Consider the following 22878-nt stretch of genomic DNA (forward strand, 5'->3'; position numbering starts at 1 on the left):
ACAATCATGACAGTTCACTAGTTGTTAATCATCTTGGTATAGATATATGGTTGTAGTCCTAGTGGTATGATACTGTTGTATGTAAAGATACATAGCTTCTTCAAAACTGCCATTATAAAAATACTAAGTGTGCAAAACACATTCTAAAACTGATAAAAATTTAATCTCACATGAGCAGAGGAAGTCATCACTGGTCAATACATTAAAAACATTTTAGTTTTATTGTTGAAATTGAATTGCAAAGTGAGCCCAGAAAAATTAAATATGAAGTTTGCAGTACATCAGGACTGTCAATTATAATACTTTTAAAGATGAAACCTGCCCCTAGCCTTGAGAAGGCCCTATCTCCTATCTGATCCCCATGATTTCACAGAAATTAATTAAATATACATGATTTATAATGAGTTGTATATAAATTACAGGCAGTACAATACCAATTATTGAAGAATAAGACAAGAAATAAAGTTAACATATATAAATTACAGCCAGTACAATACCAACTATTGAAGAATAAGACAAGAAGAAATAAAGTTAACATTTACTGCAAAACAGTAGCCTTATTGAGACACTTCACACAAGCTATTGGAGTCCAAATGTATCAATTGTCTTTAACTTCAAGATGAGTTATAAACAAAGAATGTAAACATATATGTCATTTTGATGCAAGTTTCATTGACAGGGATAAAAATAAAAAATTTGTGGGGTCTTCGATTACTATATTAAAACCAGTCTAATTTGGCAGCTTGGGTAAGATGAGGGTATGGATATAGTGTATCACATTTTGTTAAACTACTTGTGTGATACATCTAAAAAGATAGTAAAAATAATAAATTTAGTTTTCACAATATAGGATATAAATTGTGTGTGTGTTGTGAATCTTGTGAAAGAGTCGTAAGCAGTCAGCGGCATTGGATGTGGTATCTGCTTCAGGGTCGCTTTCTCAGGGTATGTGAAGTCACTGATAGCCCGTCAAAAAGCCAACCAGCCTGGTATTGAGTTGGTTGGGGTATTGGAGTAGTAGTGTGGGAGGTGTGACTTGTCTGGTTGGGGTATTGGAGTAGTAGTGTGGGAGGTGTGACTTGTCTGGTATATCTTGTAAGAATTGGTTAAGGTGAATTGGTCAAGGTTTGCTTTGAATTAGTTTCGAGTGACATTAGTGAGAGCTCTTAAGTATTGTGTAGCAAGTTAGTGTTGGACCCTGTATGGAAAATGAATTGCTCCTCAGTGTCTGCACTCTGGTAAGTGTGCAAGGGTGAACTCCACTAAGTTACAGAGTTGGCTTAGTCGTTGGTGGTCGTCAAAACATGGGTCTATGTCATTGGTAAACAGGCCCTGCATTATCTTTCAGACATAAAGAATCAGGTATCACTCCCTACATTGCTTCAGAGAGTAAAGTTTGAGGGTACTGATTCCCACCCAATAATTTAGATGTCTTACACTTAATATGTGGTAGGTAAATGACCTTATGGACTGCCTCTGCTATCCATTGCTAATATGTACAGTTAAAAAAGTGCATGGCCAAATGGGTTAAATACTTTGCAGCTTTAAAACAGGATCCCCCATATTGACGTTGACCTTGTACAAATTGCTGCTTGTTCCCTCGTTGGAATATTGCTGCCAGCTGTGGTCCCCTTGGAGATCCAAGCACTTGAATTGGTACAAAGGTCATTTACCTACCACACATTAACTGTAAGACATCTAAACTATTAGGAGTGAATCAATAGCCACAAACTCTACTCTTTGGTACGACGTAGAGAGTAATACCAGATTCTTACACATTAACTGTGTAAGACATCTAAACTATTAGGAGTGAATCAATAGCCAAAAACTCTACTCTTTGGTACGATGTAGAAAGTAATACCAGATTGTTTAAGTAATAGGCAGGGCGTATGTACCAATGACATGGACCTATGCTTCTATGACAACCAATGACTAGGCAGACACTGTAACATAAGCAGAGTTCATCGTCATACCCTTACCAGAGTGTAGACGCTGAGGAGCAATTCCTTTTCCATAAAGGATCCAACACTCTAACTTACTATCACAATACTTAAGAGCTCTCACTAATGTCACCCGAGACCAATTCAAAGCAAAACTTGACCAATTCTTACAAGATATACCAGACAGGTTGCACCTCCCACACTACTACTCCAGTGTTTTTGTTCGGAGTTTGTTTCTCCTATCCAGCAGCGGGTCACAAGTTCCGTCTTACACCAGTTACCTAATTACTGCTAGGTGAACAGGGGCCACACACTTGAATAGAAGTCTTGCCCAAATGACCTCTGACCTGTCCCGGGAATCAAACTCGGGCTCTCTCGATGGTGCGTGCGTGCGTGCGTGTGTGTGTGTGTGTGTGTGTGTGTGTGTGTGTGTGTGTGTGTGTGTGTGTGTGTGTGTGTGTGTGTGTGTGTGTGTGTGTCTGTCTGTCTGTGTGTGTGTGTGTGTGTGTGTGTGTGTGTGTGTGTGTGTGTGTGTGTGTGTGTGTGTGTGTGTGTGTGTGTGTTTACCTAGTTGTAGTTTTACAGGGCCTGGGCATTACGCTCGTGTGGCCCCGTCTCCATATCTACACTTATCCAATCTTACTTTAAAAGTATGCACACTCGTTGCAGACACTACTTCTTCGTTTAAACTGTTCCAGAACGAGCTCAAAGCTCTTTGTTTCTGATCTTCAGATAGGCCTGAGACCAGCCACACACCACACACCGGGACAACAAGGTCACAACTCCTTGATTTACATCCTGTACCTACTCACTGCTAGGTGAACAGGGGCTACATGTGAAAGGAGACACACCCAAATATCTCCACCCGGCCGGGGAATCGAACCCCGGTCATCTGGCTTGTGAAGCCAGCGCTCTAACCACTGAGCTACCGGGCCGTGTGTGTGTTTCACTGTTTGTTTGTTTCACCTCCTTGATTTACATCCCGTACCTACTCACTGCTAGGTGAACAGGGGCTACACGTGAAAGGAGACACACCCAAATATCTCCACCCGGCCAGGGAATGGAACCCTGGTCCTCTGGCTTGTGAAGCCAGCGCTCTAACCACTGAGCTACCGGGCGTGTGTGTGTGTGTGTGTGTGTGTGTGTGTGTGTGTGTGTGTGTGTGTGTGTGTGTGTGTGTGTGTGTGTGTAATTCACTGTTTGATCTGCTGCAGTCTCTGACGAGACAGCCAGACGTTACCCTACGGAACGAGCTCAGAGCTCATTATTTCCGATCTTGGGATAGGTCTGAGACCAGGCACACACCACACACCGGGACAACAAGGTCACAACTCCTCGATTTACATCCCGTACCTACTCACTGCTAGGTGAACGGGCTACACGTGAAAGGAGACACATCCAAATATCTCCACCCGGCCGGGGAATCGAATTTAAACTGTTCCGCGTCTCAATACATCTTTGCGGGAAACTATATTTTTTAACATCTTCTCAGACATCTTCCTTTTTTCAGCTTTTTACTATGCGATCTTGTGCTTCGAATGTCATATTCTTCTCTCAGGATCAGTTTCTCATTATCCACTTGGTCCATTCCATTGATCAATTTAAAAACTTGTATCAGGTCTCCTCTCTCCCTTCTTTGTTCCAGGGTTGGTAGATCCATAGCCTTTAGTCTCTCCTCATATGTCATCCCTTCAAATTCTGGAACCATTCTTGTAGCCATTTTCTGTAGTCTCTCCAATTTCCTTATGTGTTTCTTTTTATAAGGGGTCCACACTACTCCTGCATATTCAAATCTGGGTCTTATTAAAGTACTTATCAATTTCTTCATCATTTCTTTGTCCATGTGGTGAAATGCTACTCCAATATTCCTTAGCAAATTATATGTTTCTCTAAAAATTCTATCAATATGGCTTACTGGTTGATTGCTTTCTTCCATCGTCACTCCTAAGTCCTTTTCCTTTTTTACTTTCTCTAGTTCTACTCCATCTCCCATCTTATAGATTCCCACGGGTCGTCTTTCACTCTTTCCCATTTCCATGACATGGCTTGTGTGTGTGTGTGTGTGTGTGTGTGTGTGTGTGTGTGTGTGTGTGTGTGTGTGTGTGTGTGTGTGTGTGTGTGTGTGTGTGTGTGTGTGTGTGTGTGTGTGTGTGTGTGTGTGTGTGTGTGTGTGTGTGTGTGTGTGTGTGTGTGTGTGTGTGTGTGTGTGTGTGTGTGTGTGTGTGTGTGTGTGTGTGTGTGTGTGTGTGTGTGTGTGTGTGTGTGTAATTCACCTCGGTTGCCTGCTGGTCTTCCCCATTACGGAGCGAGCTCAGAGCTCATAGACCGATCTTTGGGTAAGACTGAGACCACATCAACACACAACACACCGGGAAAGCGAGGCCACAACCCCTCGAGTTACATCCCGTACCTATTTACTACTAAGTGAACGGGCCACACATTAAGAGGCTTGCCCATTTGCCTCGCTGCTTACCGGGACTCGAACCCGGCCCTCTCGATTGTGAGTCGAGCGTGCTAACCACTACACTATGCGGTGTGTGTGTGTGTGTGTGTGTGTGTGTGTGTGTGTGTGTGTTTACATAGTTGTGTTTTACAGGTAAAGAGCTATGCTTGTGCTGTCCTTGTTTCCACACCTATAGTCATCATGTGTGTGTGTGTGTGTGTGTGTGTGTGTGTGTGTGTGTGTGTGTGTGTGTGTGTGTGTGTGAGAGAGAGAGAGAGAGAGAGAGAGAGAGAGAGAGAGAGAGAGAGAGAGAGAGAGAGAGAGAGAGAGAGAGAGAGCACCATATATGTAGTACCTATTATCTATTCACCTAATACATTATAAAGACCAATGGTCTATAGTCTATCAACTGTTACTGATAAAAAGCAAGAAAAATGTGAAAAAAAAGTTTCTCTTGGTAACTTGGACTGGCCTTTCCCCTCAAATTGGTCTGACTGATTTGGGATCAATGAGTTAAACATACTTCAGGATTTAATAGTAATTCCAAGTAATAAATACTCTATATGACTGTGTTTTGCTTTATTTTGTGAGAAATTTATAATTGTCAAATCTTTACAGGAAACAGTGAGTAAATGACATTAAAGTTTTGTGTGCATCAGTCTAGAAAATATAGATAACATTTTATAAGTGTCAGTAAAGAAAATATTGGTATAACAGCAATATGGTAATTATGAAAAGCCATTTTTTTCAATATACAGCAACTCACCAGCTTCACAACAACTGCCAGGTATTCCTGCCACTTCCGTAAATGTACCTTTAGATTACAGTACCTGCTAGATTACAGTACCTGCCATTGCATTAGTCGCAAACAGGTTACTGATTAATGCAGTGGTGCAAATCATTTCAACCCTTTCTAACACTGACCAACCTGAGCTAAGGTGCATATTGTTCATCTGGCATGTAAGAAGCATATAAAAAAAAAAATAATAATAATCCTACAGTTACTTTCTAGCCAAGCTAGTGGAAGGATTTGTGAGCTTTTCCACCTCTATGTCTCTTTTTCTCTGCACCTATAGTCCGTTCATCCAAAGAATCCAGGCCGAAACTGCTAGTTCGGTTGGCAGCCCAGCCCACCCCTGCCACCACTAAACCTTCCCGACACTTAAATTTTCTACAAGTACATTTATTTTTCTTCAAGCTATAAATTTCTATATCTATTGAGTTAAGTGAAGAAAAATATATGTACTTGAAGAAAATTTAAGTGTCGGGAAGGTTTAGTGGCGGGATGGGCAGGGCTGCCAACCGAACTAGCAGTTTCGGCCTGGATTCTTTGGATGAACGGACTATAGTTGCCTTTGTATTTTGTGGCCTAGTGCCAATATGGCTTGAGCAAAGAGGAAGCTTCACAAGCCTGTACATAGCATAGAAGCTTACTAAAGATATAACCAGAACAGTTGTGAGTGAGAGAACTGTACAGTAATGAAACAAATAATTTTTTGATGGTGGAGAGGTGGCAACACCACTGCATCAAGCCTAGAAACCTCTTCTCTCCATAATGAATATGATAAAATGGAAAGTGGATGCAAATTGACTTCTGACTGCACATTTAGTAAAGGAACAAAATCCTTGATTACTGGGTGAGATGTCAGTGAGGACAGTAAAGCAATGCCTCCATAGCACCTTTCTGCCAAAACAAAATTGTTTTGTCTATTACTGCACAGTTCTTTCACCCACACCAACAATTCTGGCTATGTCTTTTGAAGGTTTCTCTACTTTTTACGGACTAATTATAGATGAAATTTCCTCTATGCTCGTCTCTTCTCTTGCTCTTATTGCTCCAATATGAAGGCAACTGGGTGCCATCCTGACCGAGGTCCTGATTAGGTAGTGACCTTGTCCTGACATGCTACTTCTATCATATTCAATATATATATATATATATATATATATATATATATATATATATATATATATATATATATATATATATATATATATATATATAAACAAAAAATAAATAATGAAAATAAAATGAACTCATTGTGAATGACAAGGTATAGGTGACCTCACACAGACAAGAGTCACCCACCACATGTCCCTTAGGAGGTGATCCACCTTCTTTTGTTTAGGGAAGCAGCAGCACTGCACTCACACCCTGATCCTATCTTAGCTGCCATAGGTTGCAATATAACTAAATTTGTGGAGGAAGATTTGGCAACAAACTTAAAAAAGGAATTTTATAAATCAGTAGTTATTTGAAGCATCTGTGGCATCTTGACATATTTTTCTGAACGTTTTACTCAACTATAGAAAACCTATATGAGTAAATAAACAATCTCTAAATTGCTTAATTGTTGTGACCTTTTATGTAAAATAGATAATGATAAGGTTTCAATGAATATTTTAGAATGAGTAAGTGTAAATAATATGGAGTGTGTGTGACTGTGTGTGACTGTTTGATGTCAGTACTCCTATGTGAATTAAGGTGCAATTTTCATAAGATGTATTTTGTACTGAGTTTTGCAGAATCAGTGAAAATGAATTTCGAGTTTGGACAATTAAGAGCAAGTCCTAACATCAATGTGTTTCATTAAGGCTTCTACATTATGTTACAAGTCATAAAATATGAACTGGTAAAATACATGAAGCAATTGCAAATGTTTATCTTTAACCTAATAAGTTAAGACAGTCATGGTGCCCACACTTAAAATCAAGCATTTTTCTATAAAGAAAAGAATCCTTACCATCACACTGACCTCTGATAAATTATTCAGGTTCCATGAGACTTAATGAGGATTGATGAGATTGGGTACTCATAAACATCATCATTATCATAAAAAAGCATTGCAAATTAACACCTCAGGAGTTAGAAAAATACTCAGCCCAGCATAGGACAAGAGAAGCACAGAAAGCATGCATGGACTACAAAAAAAAAATCAAAATAAATTACATTGAAATGTAAGGTTGGGATAATATGTGGACTCAAGTTGTATGAAGCCACAGGTTGAAATGATAAATGGTTTAACGTTATAAGCATGCAACATGAAAAATCATAAATACCTTCAATTTGACTTTGGTGGTGATCCAGGAGAGGAATTGAAGTATGACATGAAAGCAGAGTGCAGCATGGCAACCCTCCGTGCTTCATCTTCATGGACCTTCTTCAGTTCTTCTTTTTTCAGCTTTGTTTCTCGTTTGTGAAGTTCATTCTCGTGTTCTAAGTCAGTTATTAGTCTGAAAGGCAATAATAATAATAATGTGTTACTTCTGGTATACTTCATACAAAGCATCCTGGTGATGAAGTGGTAAGTACTTTTAATTCAAAATTTCATGTACAGTAAGTCCTCGATTTATGATAGAAATAAGTGCCTTAAAACCTTATCGTAAAGCGAAATTAGCATAAACGGAACCCATTTTTACATGTATTAGATAGGAATACGTTCTGGCTCAGTACAAAAGTCAATTGAAAAAAGTAAACAAACTGGACAAGCCATGTATTACCAGAAAAAAAAAAAAAAAAAAAAAAGTTTTACTCATCTTTCTTAATGTTAATCTTCTGTATAGGTCCTCTCTGTGGCTAGAGGACTATTTTTGCCCTTCCTTTGTTCCTCCTGAGGCTAAGGGACAGCAGGGACCTTGCCTGCCTTACTCGGAAGGAGGGCTCACGGGAGAATGATCAGCTGATGTGGCAGATGAAGTGGGTGACGCATCGGCCGAGTGTGAAGCAGGTGAATCATATCCTTCAAACTGGTCACTTGAAGTTGATGACCCAGCTTTAATTAACGAAGTTAAAGGTCCAGTGGGTGAAGTGGATGGTCTAGCTACAGGTTTGAAAAAAGCTGAGATTGTGGACTGTTTCGCCTTTTTATGTTTGTCATATAATTCGCTGTAGATTTTCATTGCCTGTTCCACTTGATTAACCACATTGCTACTTCTTTTCGGGTTAGGGTCATGTTCTTGCAGCAATTCCATTGCAGTCAATAAAACTGAAAGCTTTTTGTTGTCTTGATGTCTTCACCACGATCTAAATTACAGTAATACCTCGAGATACGATCGCACCAACATACAATATTTTTATATAAGACGAAAAATTTCATATACTTTACGCCTTGAAATACGACAATATTTTTAAGATACGAATAGCCATTGATAGGTGGCGCAGCGATCGCTCGGCTACCCGCGTCCACCTGAACATTCAGCCAGCGTTGTGTATCATTGTTCATCCTTTGTGAATGTATGTGTCTGTGCTCCTCGGCAGTATGCATTTTTTCTTAAGTTTTGTGAACTCAAGATCATGAGTCTCAAAAGTAAAAGTTTGGCGAGAAACACACAAAATAGCCTGTATTCACATATTGATTACACTTAGAAATTCAATAAATGAGTGAGTACAAATGGTGTTCTGCCCACAAGCAACTCTTCCACTGCAATGCAAAAAAACAGAAGTCTCTCAATGTCATGGTTACCAAAATATCACAGGTTGAATGAGGTAGTATCATCGGTTTACATGACCTTACTTCCAATCGGGTTCAGCGGCCTTGGCTAGAGCGGGAGAAAATGGGCCCCCTGTATCCTCTCTCTCTCTCCTGTTCTGATACCACTCTCATTCAAAAGTTGTCTCCCCATAACATGGCGAGAGACCTGAGGTATAAGAGTAAGGCGCGCAGGAGAGATGGCGGAACCAGACACAGTGAAATCACTGTCACTCCTACCATTCATCGTTGGTGACACAGTGACGTAGAGCATATGTTTACTTCTGATGAGTGTTGCCAGCTCACAAGCAAAGAAAACAGGAAGAAAATAGCCAAAATATAGCCTTAAAAAGCCTAAATGTCTATCGACGTGCCCTGAGTCTTGTGTGATGAACGTATATTGATGTGTCTTGAGTTTTGCAGGTTAAGTTGTTATTTTGGGCAATATAGTTAATTTATATCATGCATACAATAAACATTGTATTTATCTCATATTAAATCTATATTTGGTTGGTATTTAAAGCATGTTAATTTTAATTTTTTTTTTGGTGGGGGTAAATTCATATCACAAATTATTTCTATTTTCATTCATTTAATTTCTATGGGAAAAATTGATTTGTTATACAATTTTTTATTATATATACAACAATCGTCACGGAACAAATTAAAACCGTATGTCGAGGTACCACTGTACGTTTCTTTGACATTTTGGACAGGGATTGGTATTAAATGCAGAGAATAGTGTCAGCATATCACCGAGCATGACGTTTCACTGTGTTTGCAGTAGCGGCATGAGAGTGACTAGTTCGTAGTTGGCTGTGGTGCGGCGGCAGTCACACCAACAAGTTTGACAGGAAACTGCGAATTTTTTATTGTAAACTGAAAAAATGATAGTAATTGTCAACTATCGTATCTGTGAATTTATCATAAACCAAACTATCGCAAAATGAGGATTTACTGTATATGTCTTCACATGCATGTAAATACATGCACATACAGACACAGAGACACCCATACACGCACATAGAAAGAGGAGATCTAATAACAATGTATATGACAGTGAACCATATGTAAAAGAAAAGATAGACAGACAAAACCTGGCATCACTGACTGAAGATGGAGAAAGACAAACAAGAGAACACTCTAAGATGATGAAAAGTCTTCCTTTAAGAGGGAGGTATCGAGGCATTTGCTCCCCTAATTCTGGCTGACGATTTTGGCACTTTTTGAACTCTTTGGAGAGCCAGCGCTCAAGTGGGCCTTTTTCTAACTTTCTTTTTTTTTTTTTTTTGCCCTTGGCTGGCCCTCTTCCCTACGGGAAAAAAAAAAAAAAAAAAAAAAAAAAAAATAACGCACACATGCATGCACCCACCCACACACACATGCAATTAGATTATCTTCTGTGAGCATCACATTGCAGAAACTGGTAACTCATTCCTTGGTCTGAAAAAAATCTGTTGGGAGAAAATAACTACATAATAACTTAGACTAGTTATCATATAATTTTGAAAATAGAACAACGGATTCATTGTTTAACATATAGACATTATTAACTTTTGTATTTTATATACTGAGATGATGTACAATGCCTGGAAAACATAAATAATGCCACAATTATATGATATGAGTGTTAACAGTTTCAGTAAAATGTTGAAACAAATTGAAAAATGTGTGAAGAAGCAGAGATGTGGTACACAAGGGGATGTCTCACTACAAATGTGATTGGCTACCCCAAAATGTTTGACAACAGCTTACATGGTATCAAGGGACAGTTAAAAGTATATATATCATCAGCTTACAAGAAAACAACTACAACAACAAACATTTTGCGAGACTCCTCAGCCACTACTATGTTTGGAGTGAGGCACATCAGTTCCTCATCTCCCCATTTCTTCACCAAGACACTTAAATCTTTCAGCTGCAATAGTTATATGTTTTATTTTTCGTTTTTTTTTTTTCCCCCATTTGTTTCATCATTCTAGTGAAACTATCACTTATATAATTGTCTACTCTAAACTGGCCACCTGGTATCAGTCCGAGGATGTGGACAATTGGGTTACTGTTCAAAATATATTGTAGCTTATTGATGATGTATTAATTTTATGTGTATAATACTCATTTTCTGTTGCTCAATACAGTTGTCACCAGGATATACTCCTGTTTTCCTCAAGATATGACAACAGGGATTTTCATCCCAAACTGAGACCCAGCAACCAATTTAGAATAGATAGACTACAGTGATTGTGTCCTGTACATTTTCCAGTCATTGCACATCACCTCAGTAGAACATTGTTTTAAAACATAGTTATTTTGTTAGCCAAAGCAAGAAGAGGTTACAAAAGATAACTCTCCCTTATGTCAATATGTCAAATACTGAATCTGTTATTTTAGGTTTCCCTAAACATGGTCCTTTCGTAAGATGCCACACTGTTATTTTCTCTTGGTAATTTTTTTTAATATGAGAAGGAGCAGCTTGACAGTTTGTGCATTGTGATGCTCTCATCAGTGGGGCTTCCAATCACATATCACTGACTAGATATACATAATTCTTTTTCAATAGAACTTCACAAAAAAGTTACCTTTTCTGTTCTGAGATGATACTGTTCAGTTTTGGAATCTGTTTACACTCTTGTTGCAGCTCTTCAATTTGAGCTGAAAACTCTTCTCTAGTACGTCTTTCAGCTACTTTTACTTCTCCTTCCTTGGTCTCCAGTTTCTGTGAAAGAGGTGATTTGAGATAAAAAGGGAAATGTAAAGGTTTACTTACATTTCACACAACACACACGCACACACACACACACACACAGATGAACCTTTATAGGTTGTCACTTTAAAAATCTTTCCTGCAAAGTATCAGTAAGAATGATGTGTATTTTGACTCAAAATTTAGGTCTTTAATTGCTTCCTGCTTTGCAAACAGTGCCAGATAAGATGAACTGTTCTGAATATTCAATCTTTTGACCATAAATTTTAAGTTTATATGCATAATGTCACTGATGCCTAAAAAGAATCATGCATGTACCATAATTCAAATACAATACAATTACTTACTGCCTGCAGCTCAGTGATATCATTATTAAGTGTATGTATATGAGAATTGAGCTTGGTGTTGGTGGCTCGAAGAATTGAATTTGCTGCCACCTGACTTCGGAGGCGCTCTTCTGCATCACCACGACTTTCCTCTATCACTTGTAGTTGCTCCTCCAGTCCTCGAACAACTGCAGCCTAAAATTTCAAGTGCATCTCTTCATCAAAGAATAATAATGTCTATGAATGTTAGTCAGAAAGATATTATGTACTATATAAAAGTATCACAGCATTAAGCAGCATCACAAAGCAGACCAAAGAAGACATGATGATGGCTAAAGAAACTCAAAACTTGACAAACAAGTTACACTTGACGTGCATATCAGACTATCTGTGTTATTATAGAGCTGATAATACTTACATGTTCAGCTTTAAGTTGTTTTTTAAGAGACAGCAGCTGAGCCTGAGATGAACTTCTTTCAGTAGAAAGTTGCACCTGAAGACTGGCTACCTCAGCTTGAGCTTCAGCTTTCCAGGTCTCAATATTAGTAAGCTTCTCCCTCATTTCTGTCTAACCAAGTATAGTAATATTAAAAAAAAGCCAGTCTCCAAATACAATCAGAAACAAATAAAAAAAATCAAATTCTTCAAACCTCCCTCTTCAAAGTCCCAAGTTTTTGATGTGGTAAGGCATTCCCTAATCCAGAACTTCAGATCTCACTGGGAGTAATTACAGGTGTCTACTGCCTGCTCCTGTACATGATGGGTATGAACATGTTCTTCCAAATGCTATAGTGCACACATTTACCTTGATGTAAAAACATGAATACACAAGTTTGTGTAATGAAGTGACCTTGCATTGCCAAGGAGTGTGCAGGCACGCTGCCACACAGACAAGACATTGCCAAGCAACTCCCACGAAAAGCACTTCAGCAGGCATTGGAGCCGTATGTACTGTACATGGGATAGGGGCGATAGGGTTCTCCTGTCTCCAAAATAAGATTTGGATACCATATAGAATAAAAAATAGAGAGAGAGGCGGAGCTAGGTGGAGCGGCCAAATGTATGGGACCAAAACAAACGCCATGTTGTGAAAACCTGAGATTTATCAAAACACCTGCTGGACTGAGGTGATTGATTGATGATAATACAGACAAAGACTTTTCTGGATTTAGTGAAGAAAGAGGCAATATGAGGGGGCTGATAAACTTGGAAAGAGAGATAAGATACATGAAGGAGGTGATGTCGAGTATGATGGAAAAACAAGAAAAATTAATAAAAGAAAACATAGAACTAAAAGTGAGGTTAGAGGAATGTGAGAAAGTAAGGGAAATAAATCAAGAGATGAAAGAGGAGATGCAGGAGATAAAGAAACAAAATGATACGAATACAAAGACTCCTTAAGGAGCCTAAAAAAAAAAGTGCATGATGGGGAGGACAAAGTAAAGAATGGAATGGGTGAAAGCAAACTGGAGAAATTATGAAATGCATGGAAAAAGGGACAGGAAGACGGAAAAGTTAAATTTTCAGAGGTAGTAGGGAGGCAAATTCAGGAAAAGACAAAGGACACTGTTACACAAGTAAATAAGGAAAAAGAAGATCTAGTGAGAGAGACAGTGGATAGACAAAGGACACTTACACAAGTAAATAAGGAAAAAGAAGATCTAGTGAGAGAGACAGTGGATAAGAGGAAATGTTTCTTAATTTTTGGGATGAAGGAAAAATAAATTCAAACAAATTCATGAGACAGCGTGAAGAGAGAGAATTGGCCAAAGCGATTATATCAAACGGGTCCAGGACAGCACAAAGAAGTTGGACCAGGAGGTGGAGGAAGTGATTAGGTTGGGAAGATTTAGTGAAGGGGATAAGAGACCAATGAAAGTGATAATGAAATCACAGGTGGCAGTAGAGGAAATTATGATAAGAAAAGGGAAACTGGCTGATGATACTAAATCTAAGGATAAATGGATAAAAAGAGATATGAACCTGGAAGAGCGGAAGGAGAAAGTGCTAAGAAATGAAGCTAAGGAAAATTTGAGAAAAAGGCAGAGATCAAGAAAAAGAATTTCTACTGGAGGGTTCTAAATATGAGACTAAAGAAGTGGTATCTACGGAAGAAGGAGGAGGTCATGGGGGAGGCAAGAAATTAAGACTGACTTATACTAATATAGATAGATTGTTATCCAGCATGTTGGAGATTAGAGATTATTTGAAAGAATAAAGACTGGATGTAATGTGCATCATATAAACAAAATTAAAAGAGGAGATCCATGTTAGCTCTAAAGAAGAGGGATATTATAGCTGGGGAAGAAACACGAAGGATAAAGGGGGAAGAGGAGTGTTAATAATGGTTTGTGACAATATATGTATGGAGGAAGTGCAGTATGGTGGAAGTACAGGCAACCCCCGTTTAATAAACGTTCACACAACAAAATTTTGCTACAAAGAACGTTTCCTTTTACTACCATCTGCTTGTATAACGAACAACGAACACCAAACTCGCTGTAACAAAATTTTATTCAGGTAATTTTTTCCAAGTTTGAAAGCCCCGCCGTATCACGCAAGCCAACAGGCTTTTGTATACACCAGCGCCTCTCGTGGACAAAACGCACACCACTCACTCCCGTACCCTTCCCCGCTCTTAGTTAAAAACAAAAACAGGGGTCCAGCACCACCTCGTCATCTCACGCTCAACATGCCACCAAAACGCCCTGCAACCAGCCCTGCAATGTCGCCTAGCATTGCTAAGAAGATAAGGAAGTCTCTTACTCTCAAAGTGAAGCTGGATATTATTCACAGACATGAGAGAGGCAATAAAACTAATAGCATTGCTCGCCACCATGGCTTGACTCCATCTAGTGTCTCTACTATTTTCAAGTCAGCAGACTATTACGAAGGCTGGTGAGACTGTATCTTCCTTGTAAGCTAAAAGAACCACCTGAACTTGTGACTCTGCAATGAATAAAATGGAAAGCCTTGTGAAAATGTGGTACATAAGTTTTGTATGTGGTACAATGATGCGTCCTTTGTTTACATTCCATAGGTTGCCAGATAGTGTCTTTCCCGCTCCACTCTCCCTCCTTCATAAATTTAAGATCATCAACATTATAAAGTTACTTACATACATACATTAGTGTACATTATAATGACTTAGTCTTAAATTAAAGGATAGGGGAGTGAGTGGTGCGCATGTTGTCCATGAGAGGCGCTGGTGTATTCAAAAGCCTGTTGGCTTGCGTGATACGGCGGGGCTTTCAAACTTCGAAAAAATTACCTGGATAAAATTTTGTTAAAGCAAGTTTGGTGTTCGTTATACGAGCAGATGGTAGTAAAAGAAAACGTTTGTTGCAGCGAAATTTCGTTGTGTGAACGTTCATTAAGCTGGGGTTGCCTGTACGTACCTATTTACAGAGTTAAGAAAAGTATACACGCTTGGTACAATGCCAGATGTACAGAAGCTAAAAAGGCAAAAGATAAAGATTGAAAGAAAGTAAAAAAGCAGAGAAATGACAATAACAGACAGCAGTATTAGGATACGAGAAATTAATATACAGTGGAGACTCAATACTCGAATGCCTAAATACTCAAACTTTTCAATACCCGAACACAAAAGTTATATTTAATACTAAAAAAATACCTGATAGTCGAACGTACACACACATGGTTGTAAACAAAGGTTCCCTATCGTCCCCCTTCCCCCTCCGCCAGTTATGACTTGTGTTGCCGCAGTCATCAGAATAACATTTTCCTGCATTCTATGTTGTTTTTCATTTATAAACTTACATTAACACCAAAGGCTTAATAGTGGTGAAAATATCTGGTAATCAAACGGCAGCACATTTGGTCATCTCCCTTCTTGCAGCCACCACTGTACCGTTCTGATACTGTATTACTGGTAATACTGGTAATACCGGTATACCAGATGCTGGTGCGCATCCCTAGTCCTGCCACAGTCTTGAGAAAGACAACATTCTTCTATGTCCTATTGGTACTTTTTCATTTAGAAACTTAAGATGACACCAAAGAGTGATGAATATAAGGAATCTGGTGAGAGTGCAAGTCTTAGTGAACCACAGCACTCCATTCGTGGATTTACAGGAATCACATCAAGAGAAAAGTTACACCAGACTTTTTCATGGATGGTGACTCATCCTCCAGTGACCTCCCTCCTCCTCCCCATCGTTCTCCCCTCCTCTTCTAAGTCACCAGCCTTCACTTATGGTATGTACAAATCAAAATTGGGAAAAAAAAAAAAAAAAATATATATATATATATATATATATATATATATATATATATATATATATATATATATATATATATATATATAAACTTGAAGTCTTGCTAAGATTCGAATGAATTGCCTGATTTATAGGTATCAATAGTCAAACTTTTTAAGACTCGAATATCCATTTGGAACGAATTAATTTTGAGTATTGAGTCTCCACTGTATTCAAATAAGGAGAGAGGAAGAAAAAAACTTTGAGAAAGATGCGATACAAAAAAGCAAAGATGAACCCAAGGTTTTATACAGATTTATAAATGGTGAGATGAAAAATAAGGAAACAACAGAAAAAATAATTAAAGGAGGGAAGACATACCAAACAGCAAAGAAAATGAGTGAAATAATGAATGAGAGCTTCAAAACTGTGTTCAATGAAGAAGAGGATTTCAGAGAACCAAATAGGATATTGCATTGCCAAGGATTACAGGAAATCATAGTGCACAAAGAGGATATTAGAAGATTATTGGATAATTTGGATGTCAGAAAAGCAATGGGGCCAGATGGTGTATCAGGCTGGGTGCTAAAAGAATGTAAAGAGCAGCTGTTAGATCCAATTTGGGAAACGATTACAAGATCATTAAATGAAGGGAGAGTATCACTAGAATGGAAGAGAGCCAACATAATACTGATATTTAAAGGACGAAAGGCAACTGAGCCATGAAATCACAGGCCAGTGTCACTTATAAGTGTTGTGGTAAAGGTATGTGGAAAAAATTATAAAAAAAAAATGGGTCAAACATCTGGAAGAAGAACAAGTTATATCGAACAGATAATTTGGGTTCAGGATTGGATGGTCATGTGTGTCGAACTTACTAAGTTTCTACTCAAGAGTAATAGAAGGACTGAAAAGTAGAAATGGATGGGTGGACACAGTATACCTGGATATAAAAAAGGCTTTTGATAAAGTCCTTCATGGTAGACTACTTTGGAAACTAGAGAACATAGGAGGACTGCAAGGAACTTTGTTAAACCGGATAAGGGATTATTTGAAAAACAGGGAGATGAGAACTGTGATCAGATATATACTCATATTGCAGTAAAGTAACAAGTGTAGTGCCACAAGGGTCAGTGTTAGCCCCCATTATGTTCCAGATATATGTAAATGACATTCACAATGAGGTAAACAGTTATATTAATTTGTTTGCTGATGATGCAAATCTGCTAAGAGTAATAAAAAACTCAAGAGAACTGTTTGCTGTTGCAGAAAGATATAAACAAAATCTACAAGTGAAGTAAGAAGTGGAAGTTGGAGTTCAATGCCAAGAAATTTAACGTAATGGAACTAGGAAAGAGCAAAAGAAGACCTGTATGGAACTATCTGATGGGAGAGGAACAAATAATGAAGACTTAAGAGGAAAAAGATCTGGGAGTGATTTTACAGTAAAATCTGAACCCTGGAAAACACATAAGTAAGATATTTGGATTAGCATATAAAATGTTGACTAATATAAGAGTAGAATTTCAATTCAGGGACAAAGATATGATGAAAAAAATTATCACAAGCATGATACATCCTAAGCTGGAATATGCAGCAGTGGTATGGTCACCGAGCTCTAAAAAAGATACAAGAAGATTAGAACGGATTCAGAAGATAGCAACAAAGATGGTGCTGGAACTAAAGGACCTAACATGTGAAGAAAAACTGAAGGATATGGAACTGCCAACCTTACAAGATAGAAGAGAACGAGGAGACCTAATAACAATGTATAAAATAGTAAATGGCATTGAAAAGATAGACAAGAAAACCTGGTGCTGGTGACAGGAGAAGCTAGAAGGGCAAGAGGACATGTAAAGATTAGGATGAGGCAGCGTGTGTGTGAAGGATATTGGAATACAGTAAACAGTTTTCCACGTAGAGTGATGAAGTTGTTACAGCACATAATGTGCATAACTTTAAAGAAAAATTGGATAAATGCAGACATGGAGACAGGACACTATGAGCCCTACTCGAACTCTGTACAATACAACTAGGTAAATACATACACATACTTCCATACTTAACTCTTACCTCAACCTGCTGGTGATCCATCTTTAATTGGTGAACTTCTGCACAGTGCTGCTTCTCAATGTTCCTCATTATTTCCTTGTGTTTTGTTTGTTCTTTAGATACCATTGCTGATTGGGAAAAAGAATAAGAAACATTCTGGTTCAAATGTAAAAATTTCATATCATATTTTCTGTATTAATTAGGAGATTTAAGGAAGGTAGGTGTGAAAACTACATTTTTAGCCATGGTGGCATTTATGAGTAAAGTCTGTCATTGAGTCTCACTTGTTCTAATGTCTTAGAGAAAGATATACACATTGATTTGATATAAATGCTTCACACACCTACCATCACACTCCATTTTAAGACCTTTAATTTCTGCTTGTAAGGAGCATGTGGCTTCTTTGAGATCAAAATTATGTTGCTTTTGCTTTTCAGATTCTACATTCAGCTCACCAATCTGAAAATGAAAGGCATTACAGTACACATACTAAATGCTACTAAATATACACTTAATCCTCTGCTATCGCACCTTCCGCTAGCACATTTTACTGTTATCGCGCATACTTAAAAAAGCTGCACATATTTCTATATTGCAAATGAAATTACTGCTATCATGTGCCCGTCATTCAAAAACATTCAGATTATTATGTCATGTAATGGTGAACAAGTACAAGTAATAGATTATGCCAAGGAGAATGAAAATAGAGGAGCAGCAAGGGCTTTTGGGGCCACCACCAATGGAAAAAAAAAATATATATATATATATATATAAGTGCCTGGCAACAGCAAGAAGCATTTTATTCATGTCGTTATTATGATTGCTTATCATGTTATTAATATGATTCTTGATTAGATAGTTTTTTATACTGTATTATTTCTTTGTTTTTATATTATTATATGGTATAAAACTGGGCAAAAGTCACAAAAAATGATAGCTTAGAGGTTCTAGTGTCAATATGAATTATTAACATAGGTTCTTCACTTAAGCTATCGTGATTTTGGCTATTGTGCAGTGATAGATGCACCAATTAGGTGCAATAGCAGAAGGTTGAGTGTATACTAAATATCAGAGAAACTTTTTACTAGGTTAGAGATTACATAATATAGTTGTTCTATAGTTATAAGATAATATTACTTTTTTTTAGTTATAGTTGTTATCTACTTTTCCATCTGGAACCCTATTCAATATAAAGATAGAAAAATTTTTTTTTTTTAAATCTTTCTGATACATCAAATTTTATTTATTTTTTCTTTTTTCTTAATGTAGGAGAGAGGGCCAGCCAAGGGCAAAAAATATATTTAAAAAAAAAGGCCCACTTGGGTGCTGGTTCTCTAGAAGAAAGAAAAGCATTAGCCAAAATTAGGAAGCAAATGTCTTGATACCTCCTCCTTAAAAGAAGTCAAGTCGTAGGAAGTCGGAAATACAAAAGCAAGTTGGGAGTTCCAGTTTACCAGAGATAGGTATGAATGATTGAGATTACTGGTTAACTCTTGCATTAGAGAGTTGGACAGAATAAGGATGAGAGGAAGAAGAAAGCCTTGTGCAGCAAGGCCACAGGAGGAGGGGAGGCTTGCAGTTAGCAAGATCAGTAGAATAGTTAGCATGAAAATAATGATAAAAGATAGAAAGAGATGCAACATTTTGGCGGTGAGAAAGAGGCTGAAGACAGTAAGTCAGAGGAGGGGAGTTGATGAGACGAAAAGCTTTTGACTCCACCCTATCTAATAAAACTGTGTGAGTGGAACCCCCCTCAAACATGTGAAGAGTACTCCATACAGGGGTGGATGAGGCCCTTATACAGAGTTAACAGTTGAAGGGGAAAGAAAAACTAGTGATGCCTCAGAACATTTAACTTCACTGAAGCTGTCTTAGCAAGAGATGAGATGTAAAGTTTCCAGTTAAGATTATGAGTAAAGGACAGACCAAGGATATTCAGTGTGGAAGAGGGAGACAGTTGAGTGTCATTGAAGAAGAGGGGATAGTTGTCTGGAAGGTTGTGTCAAGTTGATAGATGGAGGAATTGAGTTTTTGAGGCATTGAAACCTACTAGATTTTCTCTGCCCCAATTGAAAATCTTAGAAAGATCAGAGGTCAAGTGTTCTGTGATGTCCCTGCATGATCTGTTGACTTCCTGAAGGATAGAAAAGACTACAAGATACTGACATTTATAGCAGTGTAAAGTGAAAATACCACAGGATATGATGATTCAATAAAAAGGATAAGTTGAAGTGCAAAATTCTCTCTAACCTTTGTCTGCAGTTGAGTTATAGTGGTGTGCAATGCATGAATCTCTTCACTGTGTTGAGCCTGTGTAGAATCCAAAGCCTGAGGAGCACAGTGGTGCATTTATGTAATAAAAGGCATTGGATACTGGTCACAGAACAATGACTAATGACAGCATCTATGGATGATTGCTATAAACACACACAAAATATAATAAACTGATTTGGTAATGACAATGTTTAATTCATGGAGACTTGACTCTTGCAAAATTTATCTTTCTCTAATATAAGACACATCAAACTGCAAATTCAAAAAGCTTACTTCTTTCAATTTAGTCTTTTCTAAGGTGGCTGACTCCTGACTAGACTTTAGATCTTCTTCTAGAGAACAATTCCTCTCTTCCAGAAGTGATACTCTCTCCTGACTCAAGTGGAGAGCTGAGGTGATCAATTCATATTTGGTTTTTAATGCCACCAATTCTAATGACTTGCTGGAAAGCTGCTCTTGCAATTTTCCAGTCTGAAACTCCCCTTCCCTGCAAAATTGAAAAATCTTTTTATTAATACACCCTGCTCACATTGCCATAAAGGAGAGTAGCTAAGACAAGAATATGCATACAGTGAACCCCATCTGTCAGGCTCAAATATCTTGAGTATGTTGGAAAATCAGATACTTTTGTTTTTGGATAAATATATGTATATATCCCATTTTGTTCTCTGCAATATACAGGTAATGCTGGACACTCAGCAGACATTGGATACATACCTAATGTAGTATTCTATGGAAAAATATCACATCTTGTGTTACTGAGTTATCCAAATGAAGGGAACAGGAAATAACCATTAACTGAAACTGTAGTGAGGTGCATGGTGCTGTTGAAAGAGGTGATATCAGGGAACACTCTAACATGGTAAATGTTGCTGGTGCTTAAGAAAAAATTTGATGTGTGCCAGAACAAATGGATACATGTTAAAAAATTAAATAGATGCATAACTTAAATATCAAACATTGTTTTTTCCCCTATACTGTTCATACCACATAACCAGCTAGTGTTTACAATAGTATGCAAACTGGAAATGCCATCCACTCTCTGTGCAGACTTTGTGTTCTTGGCTGACTTTTGCTGTGTTTGTTGTTATCAGTGTTGTTCCAGTGGTGTTTTCCACAAGGGTCCCAAGCAGAAATTTGTATGGAGCCCTCAGGACATGTAACATGTAGATAGTTTGACTCATGGGCTTCTTCAGGATATTTCAGACAGCTAAATTCATGAGGTCTATACCTTGTCACAGTACAGCTGTATGCAATGACAGATTGTCAAATTGGTTGGAACTTGTGGGGCTCTTACTTTCTTGAACATGTTGGGGGCCCAAAGCAAATGGTTGGTTTGCCTGACTGTAAGGAATGCCTGTGGCTGTTCTTCACAGTGGCTTCTGGGATAGCATTTAGTTTTCCAATGATAACATGGATGGGCATACCCCCAAATCCGACCTAAATGGGGTTTACTGTACATCCACATTCCTTTACATCACAGTCTCAAGGTTTTTAGAGAAGAGGGAAGTAATCTGCATTATTCACATTACATGAGGTTCAGTTGAGCATCATTTCTGGTAATATCTGTAATAATACTGAACAAAAGATCTGATTCACCATATTGTACCGTAACATATTTCTCATTTGACAAATGCACTTTCCCTAAATGTGAACTGGCATCCCAGAGGGAAAGAATAAAAGTAATTCAGTTTAATGAAAAATAATGAATATGTTGTAACAAATTTCTCATACTTCTATCTAAAATGAGTTGCCCTTTTTCACTAATGAATGGTATACCAGGTAGAGAAGGTATGTATGTCAAATTTTTTTTATTTTTGCTATCAATCAAAGACTACTAACTCATATAAGAGGCATAACTTACTGTATAGTTTTGTTCAGTGCCTTATCTCTTTGGGCTAGATCAACTTCTAACTGCTTGAGTTGCTGAGTGGAGTAACGTTCCTGCCTCTGTAGCTGCTCCTTCAGCAAAGTTGTCTGTCCTATGTACTCTTTTTCTTTCAGAGACAAAAGCTTGTTTTTACTAATCTGATTATCTGGAGAGAAATGAAGACATTGTATATTAACAGAATGACTTTAAATAGGTATGTAAATTTTAGAAAGACAGATATCCAAATAGCTGGGTAAGCAGAACATTAAATTTGATTTTCTTTCACAATAAAGTCTTTATTAACCTAAATGGAAACACAAGGATACAAAAAAATAAAGAGCCTGGAAATGCCAGTTGATCTTCACATGGAAACTCCTAAGAACAAGTTTTTATTTAAATTAAAGAAGTGAAATTTCACAATATGGTAGAAGAGGAAGACAAATAATTCTACCCAGTGTGTGTGTGTGTGTGTGTGAGAGAATATTTCTTGCTTGAACCACTGTTTCATCCAAATTGTTTCATATTTTTATGCTTCTGTTTGGAAAACTATATTTCTTAATGTCTTTTCTACATGCGGTTTTTT

The 22878-nt window shown here is 37.8% G+C and overlaps 1 protein-coding gene across 9 annotated transcripts in view; it reads right to left on the reverse strand.

Annotated features, from left to right (window-relative positions):
- The window catches only part of LOC123499605 (leucine-rich repeat-containing protein 45-like), a 61614-nt gene that overhangs the window by 13503 nt on the left and 25233 nt on the right, over window positions 1-22878 (reverse strand). For 8 of the 9 annotated variants that reach the window (XM_045247878.1, XM_045247883.1, XM_045247884.1 and 5 more), the window contains 9 exons: window positions 22290-22461; window positions 20699-20912; window positions 20402-20479; window positions 18499-18610; window positions 18173-18279; window positions 12301-12450; window positions 11904-12077; window positions 11432-11568; window positions 7444-7617 (listed from right to left, as the gene is read on the reverse strand). In XM_045247878.1, coding sequence (XP_045103813.1) covers window positions 7446-7617; window positions 11432-11568; window positions 11904-12077; window positions 12301-12450; window positions 18173-18279; window positions 18499-18610; window positions 20402-20479; window positions 20699-20912; window positions 22290-22461 — 1316 coding nt within the window. In that variant the 3' untranslated portion in view covers window positions 7444-7445. Of the gene's footprint in view, window positions 1-7443; window positions 7618-9445; window positions 9732-11431; window positions 11569-11903; window positions 12078-12300; window positions 12451-18172; window positions 18280-18498; window positions 18611-20401; window positions 20480-20698; window positions 20913-22289; window positions 22462-22878 lie in introns of those variants that run through there. The other variant, XM_045247886.1, reaches the window with a different exon arrangement.

This window comes from Portunus trituberculatus, chromosome 50 (genome assembly GCF_017591435.1).
Source record: "Portunus trituberculatus isolate SZX2019 chromosome 50, ASM1759143v1, whole genome shotgun sequence".
Taxonomy (NCBI): domain Eukaryota; kingdom Metazoa; phylum Arthropoda; class Malacostraca; order Decapoda; family Portunidae; genus Portunus; species Portunus trituberculatus.